Source organism: Genypterus blacodes, unplaced genomic scaffold, assembly GCF_046128005.1.
Source record: "Genypterus blacodes isolate CSIRO-AG114 ecotype Tasmania unplaced genomic scaffold, CSIRO-AGI_Gbla_v1 ptg000076l_1, whole genome shotgun sequence".
NCBI lineage: Eukaryota > Metazoa > Chordata > Actinopteri > Ophidiiformes > Ophidiidae > Genypterus > Genypterus blacodes.
The window spans coordinates 3,477,437-3,497,373 of record NW_027466885.1 but is presented as its reverse complement, the minus strand read 5'-3'; the positions used below and the strand labels follow the sequence as shown (position 1 = coordinate 3,497,373).

The 19,937-nt window shown below is 46.0% G+C and overlaps 2 protein-coding genes across 3 annotated transcripts in view; both read right to left on the bottom strand.

Moving 5' to 3' along the window:
* Positions 1-4,659, bottom strand: part of drosha (drosha ribonuclease III) — a 72,100-nt gene extending 67,441 nt beyond the window's left edge. Inside the window, exons 1-7 of one of the 2 annotated variants that reach the window (XM_076157954.1) lie at positions 4,507-4,659; positions 3,163-4,003; positions 2,928-2,996; positions 2,483-2,780; positions 2,169-2,310; positions 834-994; positions 155-235 (exon numbers count right to left, since the gene is read on the bottom strand). In XM_076157954.1, the coding sequence (XP_076014069.1) occupies positions 155-235; positions 834-994; positions 2,169-2,310; positions 2,483-2,780; positions 2,928-2,996; positions 3,163-4,001 (1,590 nt within the window). In that variant the 5' untranslated portion in view covers positions 4,002-4,003; positions 4,507-4,659. Of the gene's footprint in view, positions 1-154; positions 236-833; positions 995-2,168; positions 2,311-2,482; positions 2,781-2,927; positions 2,997-3,162; positions 4,004-4,129; positions 4,484-4,506 lie in introns of those variants that run through there. The other variant, XM_076157955.1, reaches the window with a different exon arrangement.
* Positions 4,660-9,727: 5,068 nt separating this feature from the next.
* Positions 9,728-19,937, bottom strand: part of LOC143007006 (cadherin-6-like) — a 40,680-nt gene continuing 30,470 nt past the window's right edge. Inside the window, exons 5-11 of the mRNA XM_076158391.1 lie at positions 17,195-17,382; positions 14,950-15,203; positions 13,286-13,422; positions 12,786-12,907; positions 11,592-11,709; positions 11,251-11,502; positions 9,728-10,561 (exon numbers count right to left, since the gene is read on the bottom strand). Of these exons, the coding sequence (XP_076014506.1) occupies positions 10,095-10,561; positions 11,251-11,502; positions 11,592-11,709; positions 12,786-12,907; positions 13,286-13,422; positions 14,950-15,203; positions 17,195-17,382 (1,538 nt within the window). The 3' untranslated portion in view covers positions 9,728-10,094. The remainder of the gene's footprint in view (positions 10,562-11,250; positions 11,503-11,591; positions 11,710-12,785; positions 12,908-13,285; positions 13,423-14,949; positions 15,204-17,194; positions 17,383-19,937) is intronic.

Genomic DNA, 19,937 nt, shown 5'->3' with positions numbered 1-19,937 from the left:
AGTCTAACTTATAGCCCCGCTAATGCATCTGTAAAGTCAAGGGCTGCCACCGCGGCTATACAGAATACATTTAGGCCGGCTAGAATAATGTCCTTGGCCCTCTGTGGCAGAGCGTCAAGGTTATGAAAGGGTGATTTATTCCTGCATATCATACCTCCTCCCCGGGGTAGATGCTGTGGCGGATCCCCGTACGTCTGGCCTTGGCACTGCACTTACACAAGGGGCCATCATTCATCTGGACACACAGAAAATACGTAAATCAGACACAATTGCTTTGCCGGGCACGTATACACACGGGGTTACCGAACGTTTTACATCTTAAACTCCACGTTCCTGACCTTCCACTCCCTGCATGTAGGTTCAGAGCTTTCATTTCCTTTTTCCACGCAATGTGTTCGGCATGCCGAGTGTGTGAGAGATTGAAACGCACACTATGATGAGCCCTGGAGAGACAGCTGGCCTTCAACTACACCGCAACTGCAGGTTTGACGGGCAAGATATCTTATCAAAAGAGCATTTATAAACTGAAACCCTATAAAGAAAAAATGAACTAAACTACAAGTACAAAACTCTCTTATAACACATTATAAATACACTAATGCCAATATCCCAAAGGGTAGAGATAATTAACCCTTCAGATACCGTAGTTTGATAGTTCATGGTGGATTTAGACTTTTTCCAGACATGTAATGTAAGAAGAATGCAGCAGATTCGGCCTTCAGGAAGCGGGTCTGGCCCCACCTGCTGTTTGAAGGACGTGAGTATTTGCCGTTTTGTCTTTCTACAGACTAAACCTTCTTGGTCTTCTCTGGCTCAGCATGAGGGAGACCAACCTGTCCTGGGTCGTTGTACCACAGCTCCTCGTGCAGGCGGTCAGGATGGGCTTTCTTCCTCTTGATCTCTGCGATGACGTCAAAGACGTCTGAGTCAGAGCTGCTGGAGCAGCTGCTTCCTTCTCCGTCCGACTCGCACTCGGACTCGCTGCTGCTGTTGCCTGAAAATACACATCGCCAAGACTCCTTTGATAACTGCAACGTTTTAGGAAGGATAACTCAAACCTAACTCATCTGCCCAGAGCCATCAGTCTCACAAGCACTCCAGCTGTGTGTCTGGATGGACCTGCTGTGGTTCTAATATTGAGGAAAAACTACTTTCATAGATTGAAGTTATACAAAACACAATAGGAGCTCAATGTAAATGGCTTGTGCCTCCATAGCGTTTTCCTCATGGTGCCCTGCATATTTATCTCCACAACATTCTCTCTCAAGGTCAAAGGTCAGAGGTGTCATCTTACTATTGGAATCTAACTACAACTATAAGATGATGCAGAAGAGGCTTTAACGCGTGTTCACAGATCAGTAAGAGACTAAAAATCATATTGTTAAATCACAAGAGAATCGCTTCAACTATAAATTAGAATTTAAGAATAGAATAGAATAGAATCTTTATTGGGTCAAATCACACATGCAAACACAGCAATCTGAAATTTGTCTTGCGTGCCCCTCTTACACACACACGCATGCTTTTTACAGAGGGGTCAGCGCAGGGCAGCCATGCTACTGCGCCCGTGGAGCAGTGTTAGGGGTTTCGGTGCCTTGCTCAAGGGCACCTCGGCAGTGCCCTGGAGGCAAACTGGCAACTCTCCAGCTGCCAGTCCACTTTCTTGGTCCATACAGGACTCGAACCGGTGACCCTCCGGTTTCCAAGCTGAGTGCCTATGAACTGAGCTGCTGCCGCCCCCATAAGAGAATACCTGCTGAAATAAAGAGCAGCAGGTTTTCCAGTGTGGATATTTGATCCCCATGTCTCCTGTATTTGTCTCACACTTGTCTTTCTCCTTCAGTAAAATATGAACAACATTAACAACAATAACAATAACAATTATTTTTAACATACTTAATTACTATTACTATTCTTCCACTTATTTATCTACCTCTATCTAAGTATTATTTTTGATCTTTCCGTATGAAACTGCGATAAAAATAATATCACAGCAACAGAAATTATTGACGAAAGAATCAGGGGCAAAGAGCAACAGTGTGTTTGAGGTCACGCTCCTGTGCGATCAGGTCATTGATTCCAATATGGAGATAATCAATAACTCCTCAATCAAGAGGACAAAGTGGTGACACGTGATCACAGCTCGTAAACGCTGTAGCAGGACCCACCTGTTTCCTCGTCCAGTTTGGTTTTTGGCGGCTCCCAGTCTGGACGGGCACCCTGGGCCCTCTCCTGCCGTCTGCCCAGCTCCTCCTCAAAGCGCTCGTACAAAACACGCAGTTTACTCGTCCCTACCACCGTGGAGTCGCCCTGGAACAGACAAAGACCCCACACAGCGTCACATCACACACGAAAGCTCCATCTGAAAGGGTTTATTTTAACCTGACAAAAAGGCTTGAACAGTGTGCTACAAGTCTCTAGAGAAATAGGCAAATAAAAGCAACATTTGATATCTGATATGAAGAAGATGATCTGGATCTACCACTTGGTCCATTGGGTCGTTGGAGTAGTAGTTCTCGGCATGGGTACAGCGGATCCAGGCAGGTTTCAGCAGCTCCTCCTCCTCCCTCTCGTCTTCCTGCTTGTCCTTGTCCTTCTCCCGCTCTCTGTCCCGCTCCCTCTCACGGTCTCTGTCTCTATCTCTGTCGGCGAGCTGGTCCTCTGAGTCTCTGCTCCTGGCAGAGGAGTAGCTGCGCTCCCTGCTCGGCCCGGAGCCCTCGGACCGCCTGTCCCTCTCCTCCTCCCATCGGCCTCGTTTCCGCTCTCTGCTAGTTGACCGACTGAAGAAATGGACAAAAAATCCCTCAAAGTGACGACATATTCTATTACAAGTTTTTTCTCCTATGTGCTGTAAAAACATTTGTAAATAAGCTGACTACAGGAATAAGAAGCATTTTTCTAAGCATTAAATTGTGATCTCAAAGTACCTGCGAGGCCTCTTTCTGTGCCGGTCAGGAGACTGTGACCTCCTGCTTTCTCTGTGGCGATACCTGTCCCTGTGAACACACACACACACACACACACACACAGGTTTATGTTATATTTTGTCTGTTCTTTCTGTATGACCACAATAACATGGGAGGAGCTTGTTGAAGACAACACACACACACACACACACACACACAACACTCCCACTATGTCCCACCATGCATGTCCATGTACCTGCTGCGCTCCCTGCTCCTGTGCCTGGGCGAAGTCCTGCCTCTGTCGTACTCGGACCGGTACCGTCCGCCCTCTGGCCTGCCGCGCCGGTCTGGACTCCTCCCGCGGTCCTTCCTCTCTGCGGAAAATTCCATCTTGTGCCTATCGCCGTAGCCATAGCTCTTCTGCCTGTGGTCGTCATGGCGATAGCCTCTGTCCGGCGACCTCCGGTTGTCCAGGGGTTTCTCATACTTGTACTGCCCCACGTGCCTGAGGTCCGGTTTGAATGAGTTGGGGCTCTGGGTGTAGCCTGGGTTGAAGGCGGGAGGGGGGAAGGGTGGGTGAAGAGGATGCGGGTAGTTCATGGAGTAGGCAGGGTGGTAGCCCACAGACTGAGACGCCATGGGGGGCGGCATGGACGGGTGTGGTAACGGTGGGGGTGGCACTGGGGGCATCATGTAGGGGTGGTAGGCATTTTGAGTAGAAACCTGGGAGCCTGAAGTGGACCCACCAGCTTGCAGGGGAGGTGGTGGGAAGTTTGGCGGGGGTTCAGGAAAGCCCTGCCGCAGAGGGGGCTTTGAGTAAGACTGGCGTACTGGGCACTGACTCATGGAACTGGGAGCCTGGGACTGTAGTGAAGGGTGGGAGTAGGACATGAAGTCAGCGTGTTGGGGCATATAGCTGCTGTTTCCATGGTAGCATGCACTCTGTGAAGGGGTCTGTGAATCATAGGGGTAGGGGGGCACGGCAGGCTGGGGAGGGGCTGGGCGTAAGTTGGTGGGTCTGTAGTTTTGGGGCGAGCCGTGCTGACCTGGGGGCATTCCTCCCCTGGGACCCCCACGATCCTGATGGAAAGACATGACTGTGCACAGTGGGACAAATATTTGTTAACATGTATTATAGCACTTATTACATTCAATTGAGGGAATAAACATGTATTGATTCTATACTATATGAAAGAACGCTGCAATTAGAGACAAAGGCTTACATTTAAACCTCTAGATGCGTTCATATTTTCTCAACATCGAGTAAACAATGTCGCGCAAATGATGTCGCGCGTCCGCTGTCGGCTTCCGTACATTTCAATTCATCTTTTCATTCGTCCTGTGTTAATCAGCTTGATCGATTATAAACAGGTGTGTCAAACCACGTCCCGGAGCTCCTGTGCCTCCGCGTGCGTGTACCTAACCCAGCCACTACATGGCTGCATGAGTGTTAAAACACCAGCAGAGTAACTTTGAGAGAGTAAACGTTATTTGTTAAGCGACCAGCTGCAGCCAAAATAAAGCTAATGCTAACCCGTTATCACGTTAACACGTTAGCTACAATAGCATTTCAAATCAGAGTACGTGTGGAGGGAATTACCTTTCAAACACAGAAGAACATCAGTCCGACAACCAAAAACACTACTCCGGTAATCTTAGATGTATATAGTAATCGAAAATGTATAAATTAAGGCTAAACACACAGGTGAAGCTGTAGCTGTGCTGTTCGAGCGTGTCCGTGTTTCCCGTCGGAACAGTGACGCAGCAGGACACGAGGGAACCAATCGGAACGCAGATTGTTGCCATTAGCCAATGAGATGGCTCTGTCACAGGAAGCGGGGTTCACGAGCGATCCGATCAGAGTTTTGGTATAGTGGAGAAAAATAATCAAGACAACGACGAAAGTAAAAGTCCAGCGTAAATTATTATTTTTTTAAATTCTAACTACTGAAAGTAATAACATATTAACAGCACATGTCTTTAATAGCAACAGTTATTTTTGTGTTTTAAATGACTGATGCAGCTCTTCATTCAACATTAATAAAGGAAACGTAACCTTTAACCCCTGGCAGACAACTGAACAACTTTTTATCTATCAAATTCTGAATGAAATAGGAAACATTCTGGAGTATAGGTGGGAATAAAAGGCTCCAAAAATGGAGACAAAGGGAGAACCCAAAACAAATCTTCATTATATTCACCAGTTTAATTTTTCCTCCTAAAACTTTAAAGGTGTTATCTAAAATATGTTGTCCTACTTTAGAAACAGTGGTTTGTAACTATGAGTTAATCTGCAAATAGCATAATACAATGAACATTTATGGAAGTAGGACACTAAGTAAGACACTGCTGCACTCGTGCCAATTAGCCACGAGAGGGCGGCAGAGCCTTACAGAAATTAATCAAATGAATAGATACTTCGTCACTATGGACACGCATCACACATCGCTGCTAGAATAGAATAGAACAGAACAGAATAGAACAGCTTCATTGGACACATGGTGGAAATGTGTCTTTGCATAAATGAAGTAGAAGTAAATCCTTTGCTATTAATTAGTCCATTTATTTCTCCAGGCTAATGTTTGTAACTGACCTGCCAATGTTTGACCAAATGGGAAATAAGAAGCAGAGGAAACATTTCAGCCTCCAGCCTCCTTAACCTTCAGTGCATTATGACGAGTGTATCATCTATTAAACCAGAGCTCCGTATTGATCCAACCCTGTCTCTGAGGTGTGTGTGTGTGTGTGTGTGTGTGTGTGTGTGTAAATATATGGCTCGCCCACTAGTTAATCGCAGTGTGGGGCAGCACCTCCCCACTGCCTGTGCTGTTGTGATACACTGTGGGGGGGAAACAGTGCGCAGGGCAAAGGTCAAATTGTACACACCCACATACTTATGTACATAGCCTGGGGAGAACACCTACAATATAGTTTGAGCGCTGATGAGGCCTGGTAGAAACTGTTAAATACAAATGTTTGGTAAGTGATAACAACAAAATCACAATTTTACTCAATTTAACCTCTTTTTTTACTTAAATTACTAATGATTGGATAAATAGTTAATACTTTAATGAAAATTATGAAAACAATGCATGAAAATAAAATAAAATAACAAAATACGACCAACCGTAAAACAAGACCCATGACCATTTCTTTACTTTCAGCTTGTTATTCCTCGGCTGACCTGGTTGCAGTTGGATGACTCATTGGAATTTATTGGAATCAGATGAGTCATGTCCGCATTCTTCATTTTAAACATTAACCTTATTATTCTCCTCCAGCCTCTTACTGCTAAGTCAAATGTGCCCAGTGTCCTTTGTTCTGCTGTGTAGCACAAATAAAGGAGAGCAAGCTGTTTAAAACGCTCCACAATAAGGGTTTATTAAGAGAGGGTTAAGACAGTGGTTCTCAAACTTTTTCTTTCGCGCCCCCCTTTAAAAGATCATAAGTTTTTCGACCGATGGGGGGGCGGTAGGGACGGTGGTCCCGGTGGCCGGAAATATAATGCCGGGTTTAATATCGTCCCCCCTGTAACTCCCCTGTAACCAGAGGTTTCAGGGGAAGTTACAGGGGACGCCTGACTCACTGGTGTATTCGTACGGTGGTCCCGGTGGCCGGAAATAATCTGTAAGCGCTCTGGTTGCTCATTCTCCTGCAGCGAAACGTATCGCCTCATTCATTTTCCTGGAACGGTATTTATTCATATCGCTCCTTTTCCGGTCCCACGCCCCCCTGGAGTAGCTCTGCCCCCCCTGGAGGTCGTGCCCCCCACTTTGAGAACATCATGGATACACCTCTCACACTGTAAAGAAGCACAACACATAGATAAGACTTAGAAGCCACCTCTGGAGGAAGGTAGAAGTCTGACTACAAAGGGGTTAACCTTATAGTGGTTAGCCTTAGTCTCAAACTCAGTGAAGAAACCGACAAACCTTCCAAAGGAATAGGGTGAGGAAAAGACCAAATATAGACATGGAACATCCAAGACCACGCCCCTGGCATCCTTTCCGGCTGCCAGGCTTATGTGGCATCATCAATTACAGTGCCGCCTTTGCAAATTTTGGCTCACCAATCCGCAGCGCTTTGACCACATTACACATAGAGACAGGTGGTGATGAGGAGGTCCAGCGAGTGAGAGAGGGGCAGATGACCCTGCCGGCAACTGTCAGCAAGAAGACGCGTTGACCCTCCTGTCAGCAGTTCATGACCTCAGTGGCAGAGGTTTGCTTCCTGTTGGCTGCTTTGCCTTCAGGGTAGTGGAGGTGGCGGCCACGGGGCATTTCATAACACGCAACGCTTCACAGAGAATAGAATAACTTTATTTACTAAAGGGCCTTTGGAGGAGAAAAGTACTGACAAAAGCCATATTTCAACTCCAGGTATTCATCACTTATTTCCTTATATTTTGCTTCAGTTTGAGGGATGTGCACATCTCTGACACGTGCAATGGACACAAGGCAGAGATAATCAATACCTACATGAGGAAGCTTGTGCTTTCATGGACGTTCTTGAGGCTAATCGTAGTGTGATACAACTGGAAATCCATGGCTCCACACCTTATTATGCCCTAAATATACTTCATCAGAGCTCACATCTATTATGTTGATATCTTTCTCTCCATTAACCTCGTTTCTTTTTCATACTGAGCCAATAGTTTGCAGGTTGCCTGTATGTGTTTAAAAGCTCAATTCAATTCAATTTGTTATCTCAAGGCACTTTACATAGAGTATTTAAAGAAGTCCAACATTCCCCATGAGCAAGCACTTGGCAACAGCAGCAAGGAAAAACTCCTTTAACTCTGGCTTCATTGATAAATAAAGTTGGGTATCCTCCGCATAGCAGTGAACATTTATGGAGTGTTTCTGAATGATTTTACCTAATGGAAGTAGATTGATAGACAGTATTGGTCCAAGCACTGAACCTTGAGGAACGCCGTGTCTAAGTTATGTATGCATGGAAGATTCCAGTGGCCCACCCACCGGCCACTTGCCCTTCCATTACTCACACTATCACGCAACCGCCGCACTCACCATTGCCAGCAAACTCACAGTTGCCGGCGCACTCACCGGTGAACTCACCGCTGGCGCTGCACAAAGTACAACCGGCGCACTTGAAGGTCGAGGACGTTTTGGTTGGCCACCCCAAGACTTTCAGTGGACCCACTCCAACTGACTCAGCTCGGACCTATTGTCATGTAGAAATTCACATAACTGGTTGGGGACTCCTTTTTTAAGGATCAGGGGAAGATTAAATAAAGGCCTGTCATTGGCCAGTATGCCTGGGTTAAGAGTATTGTATGAATTTTGTCATCAAAGAAGCTTCTGAAGTCATTGCATCTATGGGGATACAAGGGTCAATGGCTCTTAGTCAGCCTGGCAAGTGCTGCAAAGAAACCGTGAGCTGTTTTTGTTCTCTTCAATTAGTGATGAGTAAAAGGCAGCTCTGGCATTACAGAGGGCCTTCCTGTATACTTTGAGACTGTATTGCCAAATTGAGTGCGGCTCTTCCTCTCTTGTGGATCGCCATGTTCTCTCAAGTTTCCGTGATGTCTGTTTTAGGGGGTCTGCGGCGGTACTGCAGGGGGGGTTGCGAAATTTGTGGTTGAGTAGACAGAAAAGAAAGAAAAGATAGCAATCCCTAGAAAAACTAAACAACTGTCCAGGGAATTGTATCATATTACCGTACGTACACAAGCTAAGATAGAACTCACAATATGCAGCATGTTTTTGTCCCAGAAACAATGAAAAATACGGCGACATATTACTTTACATTACGGTCATTTAGCAGACGCTCTTATCCAAAGCGACTTCCAATAAGTGCGTTCAACATAGGTAGATAAAAGAACTTCAGGTCACAAGAAATCGTAAGTGCATTTCCTTCCAAAACCAACAGCTAAGAGCATAACTAGTGCTAGAGTAGGAGTGCAATAAGTTAGGTACCAAGACAAATGAGAAAAAAAGGACAAATTAGAAAACAAATAAGTGCATCAGAAGAGCTAGGACAAAATAGGTGGTGTCCTAAGAGGGCGGATCCAGGTACTGTCTCTTAAAGAGATGGGTTTTCAGTCGCGGCGAAAGATGGGCCGCCTGGAGGCAGCAGAGCGAAGTGGTCGGGCGGGGGTGTAAGGCTTGACCATAGCCTGGAGGTACGAAGGAGCTGTTCCTTTCACTGCCCTGTAGGCTAGCACCAGAGTCTTAACTGGATGCGAGCAGCTACAGGGAGCCAGTGTAGAGAACGGAGAAGTGTAGTCGTGTGGGAGAACTTGGGGAGGTTGAACACCAGATGAGCAGCAGCTTTCTGAACAAGCTCCAGAGGTCTGATGGCAGAAGCCGGGGCGCCAGCAAGGAGGGAGTTGCAGTAGTCCAGGCGGGAGATGGCAAGAGCCTGGATCAGCACCTGCGCTGCCTTGTCGGTGAGGAAGGGGCGAATCCTCCGGATGTTGTAGAGGAGGAATCTGCAGGAACGCGTCACTGATGTGATGTTTGCCGAGAACGACAGTTGGTCGTCCAGGGTCACACCCAGATTCCTCGCAGTCCGAGTAGACGTCACCACAGAGTCATCTATAGTGATGGCCAGGTCTCGGTGCGGGCGGCGCTTCCCTGGGAGAAACACCATCTCAGTCTTGTCCAGGTTGAGCTTCAGGCGGTGCATCGACATCCACAGTGAGATGTCTGCCACTTGGGTGTCAGAAGAGGGGAATGACAGAATCAGCTGGGTGTCATCAGCATAGCAGTGGTAGGAGAAGTTATGGGAGTGGATAACCGAACCAAGAGATGTTGTGTAGAGGGAGAAAAGAAGAGGGCCCAAAACCCAACCTTGCGGAACCCCAGTGGTGAGCCTACGTGGCTTCGATACATATCTGTTGGTTTCCAAAACTGTGTCGAAGGCGTCCAATCACAGGCAGCTTTGGAAAAGAACGTCGGGTTTGGATAATATTTGGGCCCATTTACACGAAAAAAGTCTCGACACAAACGTCTGTTCACTGAGCCCCGGCAAAAAACGTAACTAACACTGACTGGACACACAAAAGCCTACGGTCTGGCCACAGCTGAACGTTGATCGATGGCGAGGGAGGAGCGCTCGGCCAATCGGCGCCCGCTTCTGTCCTCTCGCCGATTTCTTTGCCACAAATGCACCAGAATCTTCCACAGTATTAAACGTGTGTGTGTGTTTGTGTCCGGGCTCTCGTTAGGAATCCCTGTCGCTGTCGTCGCCGCCGTACATGTCGGCCAGTTTCTTAAAGTGTGGCCCCCACTCGCTCAGGTAGTTGTAGTCCTGGTCGCCCTCCGTTGTCACCGACTCCAGCGAGCTGAGAGACCCGGCCACCGAGCCATTGCCCTCGTACGCGTAGGTGACCGGGGAGTCGTAAGGTGGCGCCGTGGGGTCGCTGCCGTTGTCATGGAGCCTCTGGCTGATGTAGTCCCGCACGTCTGCGTTGTTGTCCGTTGTGGTCTCGGGGACGATGTCCCGCCGCTGCTTGTTCTCCTCGAAGGCCTCTGGGTTGAGCAGTATGCTGATATCAAAGGCCTGCATGTCCTCCTCTCCGCCCCCTTCGTCGTTGTAGATGGCGATGTTGTCCCTGACGTCCTCCTTGGAGATGATCAGAGGCTCCTTCTTCCTCTGGAGCCTCAGGGCAGCAATCAGCACCGCAATGCCTGCAGAAGAAGAACAAATAAGAGAGCTTGGTGAGTTTGCTGTTGTTTCTGTTGATGTTCACTGATGTTCAGGGTCTTTGCACCACGAGGATGCATTATGCATTTGTGCTGCTCAGGGCTGCTGCTGTGCCAGACAACACACACAAGCCGCTCCACTAACAGACACACACCGCCTGTCAGCTGACATCACATCTGAGCGATCGATGGACCAAAGTCACTCCATCAATGGAGAGTTTTACATCTGGTTCTCTAATTATAAAAAAGCTGCCCGAGCATGGATACCATCAGAAATCAATCAAAGCACTTTTCATAAAGCGGCTGCAACAACAACCGCAGATTAAGGCTGATTTGAATCATGATGTTTGTTATTAAAACGTAAGACAAATCTCTGTTTTTGATGGAAACAACACGGGTCTGTGCTCAAAAGTACTACGGCACGACTCGGCTCCCTGAGCTCCCTACAGATCCTTCCTCAGTGAACCTTCAGCGTTAGTGTGTCGACTTTTGATGTTCTGGAAATCTAAACTTTGATGTCTTGCAGGGGATTGAAAGTCAATTACTACCCTCAACTTTCCATTGAGCCTTACTTTTCCAAACTAGAATGCGACAAGTCAGTGTGTTACAAGCGCTCTGATTGGCTGTTCGACTCAGTCTAGCCTAAATCAAAGCGTCCTGCTGTTTCTACTCACCAGACAGGATGAAAACGCAGAGAAAGATGGCCACCAGCGCGCCGGTGCTGAGCCCCGCCCTCGCAGTCATGCCCTCGGCGTTGCACAGCTTCATGTTGCCCTCGCGGTCGCAGGAGCACACGCGGATGGTGAGCGTGTTGGTGCTGCTCTGCATGGGGTACTCTCCGTCTGAGATGACCACAGGCAGGTGGTACACGCTCTGCTGCAGGCTGTTGTAGCTGTTCCTCCTGGTCATGATCCACGCCGTGTTGTCTGTCGGACGCCACAACGTTTAACGGTCGTTTTACGTGATGTGACACAGGTTTGATTATAGACGAGGGTTAAAGAGAATGTGTGTTAACCTTTGTTGTCACGGACAGAGAAGTTGGCCTTCCCAGAAGCCTCCTGGGCCAGGCTGAAGTAGAAGCGGTGCCCCCCGATGGGCTCGTCCGGGTCTGTGGCGCTCACCGTCTGAATCCTCTGCAAACACAAACGCCAGGTGAGAGGAAACATCAGAGTAAGGTGAGGCTGATTGTTCCCTGCATCACACGAGGCTCAAAGTTCCACATTCAGACCTCAGCAGGATGACTTCTTGTCCTTTTAAGTTCTTCTTATCAGTTGAATACTGCAGGCTGGTTGTTAAAGGCCAAACACAAACACTTTCATGCCTCTCGCTCGAGCTTAAAGGTCGTTTTCTGTTTTCCACGTCTATTCTCATTTTCCTCACAAAGACGCGATTCATTACCGGAGCGAATGGAGCCTAAACCGGAGCCGCGTGCGCCCAGTTTACGCCATCAAATGTTTCCTGAAGCAAATCACCCAAATGAATGAACAAACTTCCCCCCGCTGACATTCAGCCGCTTGTGTTTGTGGCTTCGCCGGCGCGGTCGTTAACTCACCGTGACTTCCTCTCCTGTAAACACGTTAAGAGACCAAGCAGGTCCTCTTAGCGTGTTTACGACTGAACAACGCCATGTTTATGTTGCAGCAACGCAAGTGAGATAAACCGGCAGACTGGCCGTTTAACTGAAGCTACAAGGGTTACATCACATTTGTTTACAGCAGCGACACCGTGGAACTGAAAGATAACAAACATAGGAGAATGTAAACAAAACGATATTAACTTGAGTCTGACTCATGACTTGATTACTCCACACGCGTCAGGTTGTTTTCCAGCGGCCGACATGAAGGAGAAGCTCCAGGTCGACCCAACTGGCCAGCGGGAAGAAGTAGACACAAATGGGCAGAATTGGACTTTTATTTTGGAGATATATTGTTTTTGCCGCACTTTTTCCTGAACTAAATTCCTCTTCAAACTTTGTGCATCCGACTGAGACACGAGTGGAGTCTGAAGGAAGCAGCTCGTCCCTACAAACGCTCCCCAGACGTCTGTCAATTAGTAAACCCCACCCGCCCGCTTCGCCCCGCAGCTTATCAACAAACGTGACTTCTTTACCGATTCTTCCCCCCGTCTGCTACAGGAAGTGGATGAACGAGCCTAACGAGGAGTTTTGGGACAAAACCATGGCGACAGAGAGGCGCACTCAGGTACCAACCTGATTAGCTTTGGCGTTCTCGCACACAAACGTCTCGTAATTAGCGGCGAATGTCGGCGGGTTGTCGTTGACGTCCAGCACTCTGATGTAGACGGGCACCCGGCTGATCTGTCGAGGGTTGTCTAGGAAACACAAAGAGGGACACGTGAACTCTGACAGCCAAAATAAGATTTATTAATTACCATTTGCTGGGAGAAATCTTTGCAAGACGACAAATTGAGACATCAAAACTTTGGAAAGAATTTTGTTTTTGCATCGTTAAAAAAGTAATAAATTTGAACTTTTTTTAATTAGATTTCTTGTTGATTTGCCTTTTTTTACACATACAAATGTTTTACTAAGACTAACTTTGTCATTTACTGTGACACTTTGCTTAATGAGTGTTTTGGTAATTGAAAAGAATAAACACTGATGATGACGAAGGTGTTTTCCTGTTATCATCCATTCCACTATAAACTGATAAGTCTGTGTGTGAGAGAGAGAGTGAAGTCCAAACTTACTGAACTCAGTGGCGATGACGGAGATGTTGTGCCAGGCGTTCTCCTCCCTGTCCAGCTCCCTGAGGAGGAACACTGAGCCGTTCCCTGCGTGGACGTTAAACACTCGGTCCATGTCCGTGCGCCGGTCGATGGAGTATCTGCAGGGAACAAAACACTGTATTTACTTCTTTGCGACGACTTTTCGTCGTCACATAGACAATTTATTTTTAGGTTAAGGATTCAATTACAAAATTCATAGAAGAGAAACAACACAAGTGCAAAGCTGATCAATCAATGATTCCTTCAATCTAAATATCTACCATTGCTCCACAGTCCATCTCCCTCTCTGTACTGTAGTGGAGGGAGAATAGAGAATGAACTTAAACCTCTGAGGAAATGCTGTGAATTTAACAAGTCAGCCAAATAAACCAAACCATCTGAAGAGCGTTAATGTTGGAGACACACAAACACACACGAGCCAACAGGTTCCTCCGTTCAGTGTTTTGCTGCTTCACTCTGCTGTGACCGGTTCAGTGTGATTAATAGAGTAGCAGGTATCAGGAGGGGCAGCGTGAGAGGAAGGAGATGCACCATCCCACTCCTCCTCCCTGTTGCTCCTGCTGCATCGACCGGTTCAGTGTCTTTATCTAAGCGCCTCGTCCCTCTCACAGTAACTCTAACCTCGTTAAATCTGCGTCCGCGCCGCTTTACTAATTGCTTTTCTAATATTCCCAATAATTCAGCCGGCTGGTCCTCACCTCTGCGCTGATTAATGGCGGCAGATAAGAGCGGCGCCCGTCCAAACTGCTGCACTCAGCAGGCAGAAGGACGCCGGGGTCACAGAGACGGCGGCCATCAGCAGCCTGCTTCCTGTTTCCTCACACAACCCTGCAGCTCCTGTTTCAGCTCACGTCGGATTTGACTCAGATACTTGAGCACAGATTTGTACTCCAATTTGTTACTTTGTTTGACTCTGTGATGTCAAACTGAATAAACTAAACTAAACTAAATAAAACAATCATAATCTATACACGCAAGTTCACTTTTAAGTTTATCTCCTATAAAGATAAATAAAGTAAAACGTAGAGATTGAAACATGACTCCAGACTGCAAAGGGTTAAACCTTTCATCTCACCTGCACAGTAAGAATCAGAGGCAGAATGATGTTTATCTTTAAAAAGAACGGCTTACATGTAAATACATCTAAGTCATTCAGGTTTTAGTGTTTGAATGTGTGTATCCAAGTTTAAGTGAGGACTGTGAGCTAATAAAGACTTCCTCCTCTCTCTGACTCCCTGATCCCCGGCAGGCCCCGGGCCTCCCGCTCGTCCTCCTCCACGCTGCAGGCAGCTCGCTGATGACGGCCGATAAAAGAGAATGATATCATATTTGACACCTGCAATAAAGTGGAGGAACTTCAACCTTGAGAACCAAACTCCCTCGCCGCCTCGTAAAAATGACAAAGTCGCTGAGACGGAGAATCACACCCCAACCCGCCGCGCTGCTTCGCCCATTAAACATTCAATAAAAGGCTCGCATCAGGCCGCGTTTCCATAAAGTGTGTTGTGTTGTTATGGTACAGGCGGTGCCGTATGACTGACGGCTTTAACTCCTTTCTGATTGGATGATTCAAGCAACATTGAACCACCGTGATGCCTCCTCCTGACAGGAAGTGTGCGTCGTACCTGACAGGACCGCGCCTCTCGTCCAGGTCGGTGGCGCTGACCGAGCCTATGGCCAAGTTCCTGGTGGCGTCCTCCTTGACCTCCATGACGTAGCTGGCGCGCTCAAACACCGGCGGCTCGTCCACGTCCTCCACGGTGATCTTGACGGTGGCCTCGTCCCTGAAGGGCCCCTTGGAGAAGAAGCGAGGGTCGATGTGGACGTTCTCCACCTGGATGCGCAGGCTGAACTGCTGCTTCCTCTCAAAGTCCAGAGGCTGCGGGGGAACAAATGTGCCAAGATGACCATCTTTGCTCATGTTTCCGGTCTCTTAACCAGACAACCAGGAGCCAGCATGGTCTCCTATGATCCGGGGAAACTAAGTCAGTGTCCCGTCCCATCCCCGGAGTGGGATTCTATTCATTAAGCCGACAAACTGATCCAGACCTTCCCCTGTAATGAGTGAAGACGCCCAGTGTCTTGCTCAAGGGCACTATAACAAGCCTGCTGATGGGTGAAGCTTTACACTTCATTCATATGCAAATGAGTTCAATTTGTGTCACGTCAAACAGACTTTGTAGTTACATTGTGTCTTCAGTGGAACTCTTCAGGTTTGCTTGTCAATGAATCTAAAGGGGAGTTGACCTTTGACCTCCATCATCAAGGAAATGGGAGATTTTAAAACCGCAGCTGAACACAAAACTTAAACGGTGTAAAGAATGAGAAATATTTGGTTTGTTTTTGGTCTTGATTCTGTTTTTCTAGTATTTCAGTTATTTCAAGAAGATTAGAATCTTAATTTCAGTGAAGCTGAAAGGAATGAGGTTCAGTTTTCTTTGGAAATGTTTTGTCTAAAATGTTGAGGTCGTCCACTTTGTGAGGAACAACAAAAGAAAATCAAAAGTTACGACAGGATTTTCTGTGATAATTGGAAAAAAATGTTTCGGGTGTTTGTCACATTCTTCTCTTGATTCAACCAAACATTCTCCTCTTTGGTTCTTTCTGAAGCTCCGCCTCATCACTTTGCTTTCATGTCTCTTCTTCACGTAGCTAAAAGTGCCAAAGCCATCCTCCTATCCATGACGATGATGGGCCCATTTGAATGAGCATGTGTGGAGGGAGCGACACCGTGACGAAGAACACCGCGTGAGTCATTGATTTTTGTTCTCTGATGTTTTGTGTTTCGGCGAGGGGGGGCGTGGGTGTGTTGCTTTGCAGGGACAGGACACTCACACTCACACACACTTCAGGAGCCCATTTAATTAGCAGGTTCAGAATTAGGCCAGGCTGGCTCCCCACCCACTCTGCCCACTACAGCCCCGCCGCGGCTACAAAAGGCAATTATGTCATCTTCCACTCGATGGCGGCGCGATGGAAGCGATCGATGGGCGGCTGCAGAGATGCTCGATGAGGCAGCTGGTACACACTGTTGAATACATCAGAGCGGCGGCGGTGGCGAGCGTAGGATCCATACGGAGCGTGGACGGCTCAGCTCTGGTCTCTGCTCAGAGGAAGATGATTCTCTTTGAAAACACGCCGAGTGAAATCTAATAACCGCCTCTTTTTCTTTTATCTAGTTTTACGTTAAGGATAGTTTCATTTACTCATGATCATCTGAAGGTTCTGCAGGTTTTCTTGAAAGAATATCAGTCACTAAAATGAAATATGCTTTCAATATTTTTTCTTCAATACAATTCTACAAACTTTTTCCTGCAGTATTTTTTTCCAGAATTTGTTAATTTCAGAATATTCTACAATCAAATGAAGTGAATGAATCATAAGTAGAATTGCGTTAGAGACGCAGCGCGTGTTTGGAGATGATTGGTGGAGCTTTGATGGGAACATTTTTCCCCACCTTCTATAGGGGTGGATGTGGTTGAAGGTTCAGGCTGGAGGAGCCAACCCAGGTTTAGTTCAGGGCTCAGACAGACTCAGTCCACTCTTGGCAGTGTGAGTGCAGTGAGAGGATGAAGCTCATCTCTCTATCATCCTGTCTCTGTGGTCCACAGGTCGGCTGATTTCCTGACCTGTCTCAACTATGGGTGACTCCTCGCCCAGAGGGACGCCGGGTGTGTCCACTTACAGGACTCTGTGGATCCCTCTGACATCTGCTTACTCCCCCTCCCCTGTCCCATCCTCCATCGCAGACCCCTCTCCTGCCCTCCATCTATTTCCCACCATGCAATCTTTCTCATTCCCAACTAACCTCCCACCATCCACATTGCCAAGCTTCCCCCCTGCAACATCATCAACCGACCATCAACTGACCTTCCTCAGGACGATGACGCCCTCCTGTGTGCTCCTGTTGGTGGAGATATCAAACATGCCGGGGCCGTCGCTCCCGATGATCCTGTAGTCCATTGCGGCGTTCTCTCCGATGTCGGCATCTATGGCTCGGATTACTCCAACCACTGAGCCCAGCTCGTTGGACTCGGGCACTCTGAACTCGTACAGGGCTGCAGAGGGAGAAAGGGATTCCGGATCAATAACAGAGTGATCAGGTAGGATATGAGCATCACAGTGACAGACCTTCATCTACACAATGATTTTATTAACAACAACCATAAAAGCTACAGCTTTAATTTTTGGTCCAATTTCCCAAAACGACAGTGTATACATGGACCAAATTGTTTGTTTTTTTTCAAATGCCCAGATCTTGGTGAATTCAAGAGCTAGAGCTCTAAAATTTAGAAACACAGCATCTGCATGACACCAGTATTACTTTCTGTAAGTTTGGGGCAAAGTTTATTTTTGGTCCAATTTCCCAAAACGACAGTGTATACATGGACCAACTTGTTTTTTTTTTTCAAATGCCCATATCTTGGTCCAATTCAAGAGCTAGAGCTCTAAAATTTAAAGCCACAGCATCTGCAGGACACCAGTATTATTTTCTGTAAGTTTGGGGCAAAGTTTATTTTTGGTCCAATTTCCCAAATCGACAGTGTATACATGGACCAAATTGTTTGATTTCTAAAAAGCCCATATATTGGTGAATTGAAGAGCTAGAGCTCTAAAAATTTAGAAACACGGCATCTGCAGGACACCAGTATTATTTTCTGTAAGTTTGGGGCAAAGTTTATTTTTGGTCCAATTTCCCAAAACGACAGTGTATACATGGACCAAATTGTTTGTTTTTCTCAAATGCCCATATCTTGGTTAATTTAAGAGCTAGAGCTCTAAAATTTTGAAACACACCAGTATTACTTTCTGTAAGTTTGGGGCAAAGTTTATTTTTGGTCCAATTTCCCAAAACGACAGTGTATACATGGACCAAATTGTTTGTTTTTCTAAAAAGGCCCATATCTTGGCGAATTCAAGAGCTAGAGCTCTAAAACTTAAAACCATAGCATCTACAGGACACCAGTATTACTTTCTGTAAGTTTGGGGCAAAGTTTATTTTTGGTCCAATTTCCCAAAACGACAGTGTATACATGGACCAAATTGTTTGTTTTTCTAAAAAGCCCATATAACGGCGAATTCAAGAGCTAGAGCTCTACAATTTAGGAACACAGCATCTGCAGGACATCAGTATTACTTTCTGTAAGTTTGGGGCAAAGTTGATTTTTGGTCCAATTTCCCAAAACGACAGTGTATACATGGACCAAATTGTTTGTTTTTTTCAAATGCCCATATATTGGTGAATTCAAGAGCTAGAGCTCTAAAATTTAAAACCACAGCATCTGCAGGACACCAGTATTATTTCCTGTAAGTTTGGGGCAAAGTTTATTTTTGGTCAATTTCCCAAAACGACAGTGTATACATGGACCAAATTGTTTTTTTTTTTTCAAATGCCCATATCTTGGTGAATTCAAGAGCTGGAGCTCTAACATTTAGAAACACAGCATCTGCAGGACACCAGTATTACTTTCTGTAAGTTTGGGGCAAAGTTTATTTTTGGTCCAATTTCCCAAAACGACAGTGTATACATGGACCAAATTGTTTGTTTTTTTCAAATGCCCATATCTTGGTTAATGTAAGAGCTAGAGCTCTAAAATTTTGAAACACACCAGTATTACTTTCTGTAAGTTTGGGGCAAAGTTTATTTTTGGTCCAATTTCCCAAAACGACAGTGTATACATGGACCAAATTGTTTGTTTTTCTAAAAAGCCCATATAACGGCGAATTCAAGAGCTAGAGCTCTACAATTTAGGAACACAGCATCTGCAGGACATCAGTATTACTTTCTGTAAGTTTGGGGCAAAGTTGATTTTTGGTCCAATTTCCCAAAACGACAGTGTATACATGGACCAAATTGTTTGTTTTTTTCAAATGCCCATATATTGGTGAATTCAAGAGCTAGAGCTCTAAAATTTAAAACCACAGCATCTGCAGGACACCAGTATTATTTCCTGTAAGTTTGGGGCAAAGTTTATTTTTGGTCAATTTCCCAAAACGACAGTGTATACATGGACCAAATTGTTTTTTTTTTTTCAAATGCCCATATCTTGGTGAATTCAAGAGCTGGAGCTCTAACATTTAGAAACACAGCATCTGCAGGACACCAGTATTACTTTCTGTAAGTTTGGGGCAAAGTTTATTTTTGGTCCAATTTCCCAAAACGACAGTGTATACATGGACCAAATTGTTTGTTTTTTTCAAATGCCCATATCTTGGTTAATTTAAGAGCTAGAGCTCTAAAATTTTGAAACACACCAGTATTATTTTCTGTAAGTTTGGGGCAAAGTTTATTTTTGGTCCAATTTGCCAAAACGACAGTGTATACATGGACCAAATTGTTTGTTTTTTTTCAAATGCCCAGATCTTGGTGAATTCAATAGTTAGAGCTCTAAAATTTAGAAACACAGCATCTGCAGGACACCAGTATTACTTTCTGTAAGTTTGGGGCAAAGTTTATTTTTGGTCCAATTTCCCAAAACGACAGTGTATACATGGACCAAATTGTTTGTTTTTCTAAAAAGGCCCATATATCGGCGAATTCAAGAGCTAGAGCTCTAAAACTTAAAACCATAGCATCTACAGGACACCAGTATTACTTTCTGTAAGTTTGGGG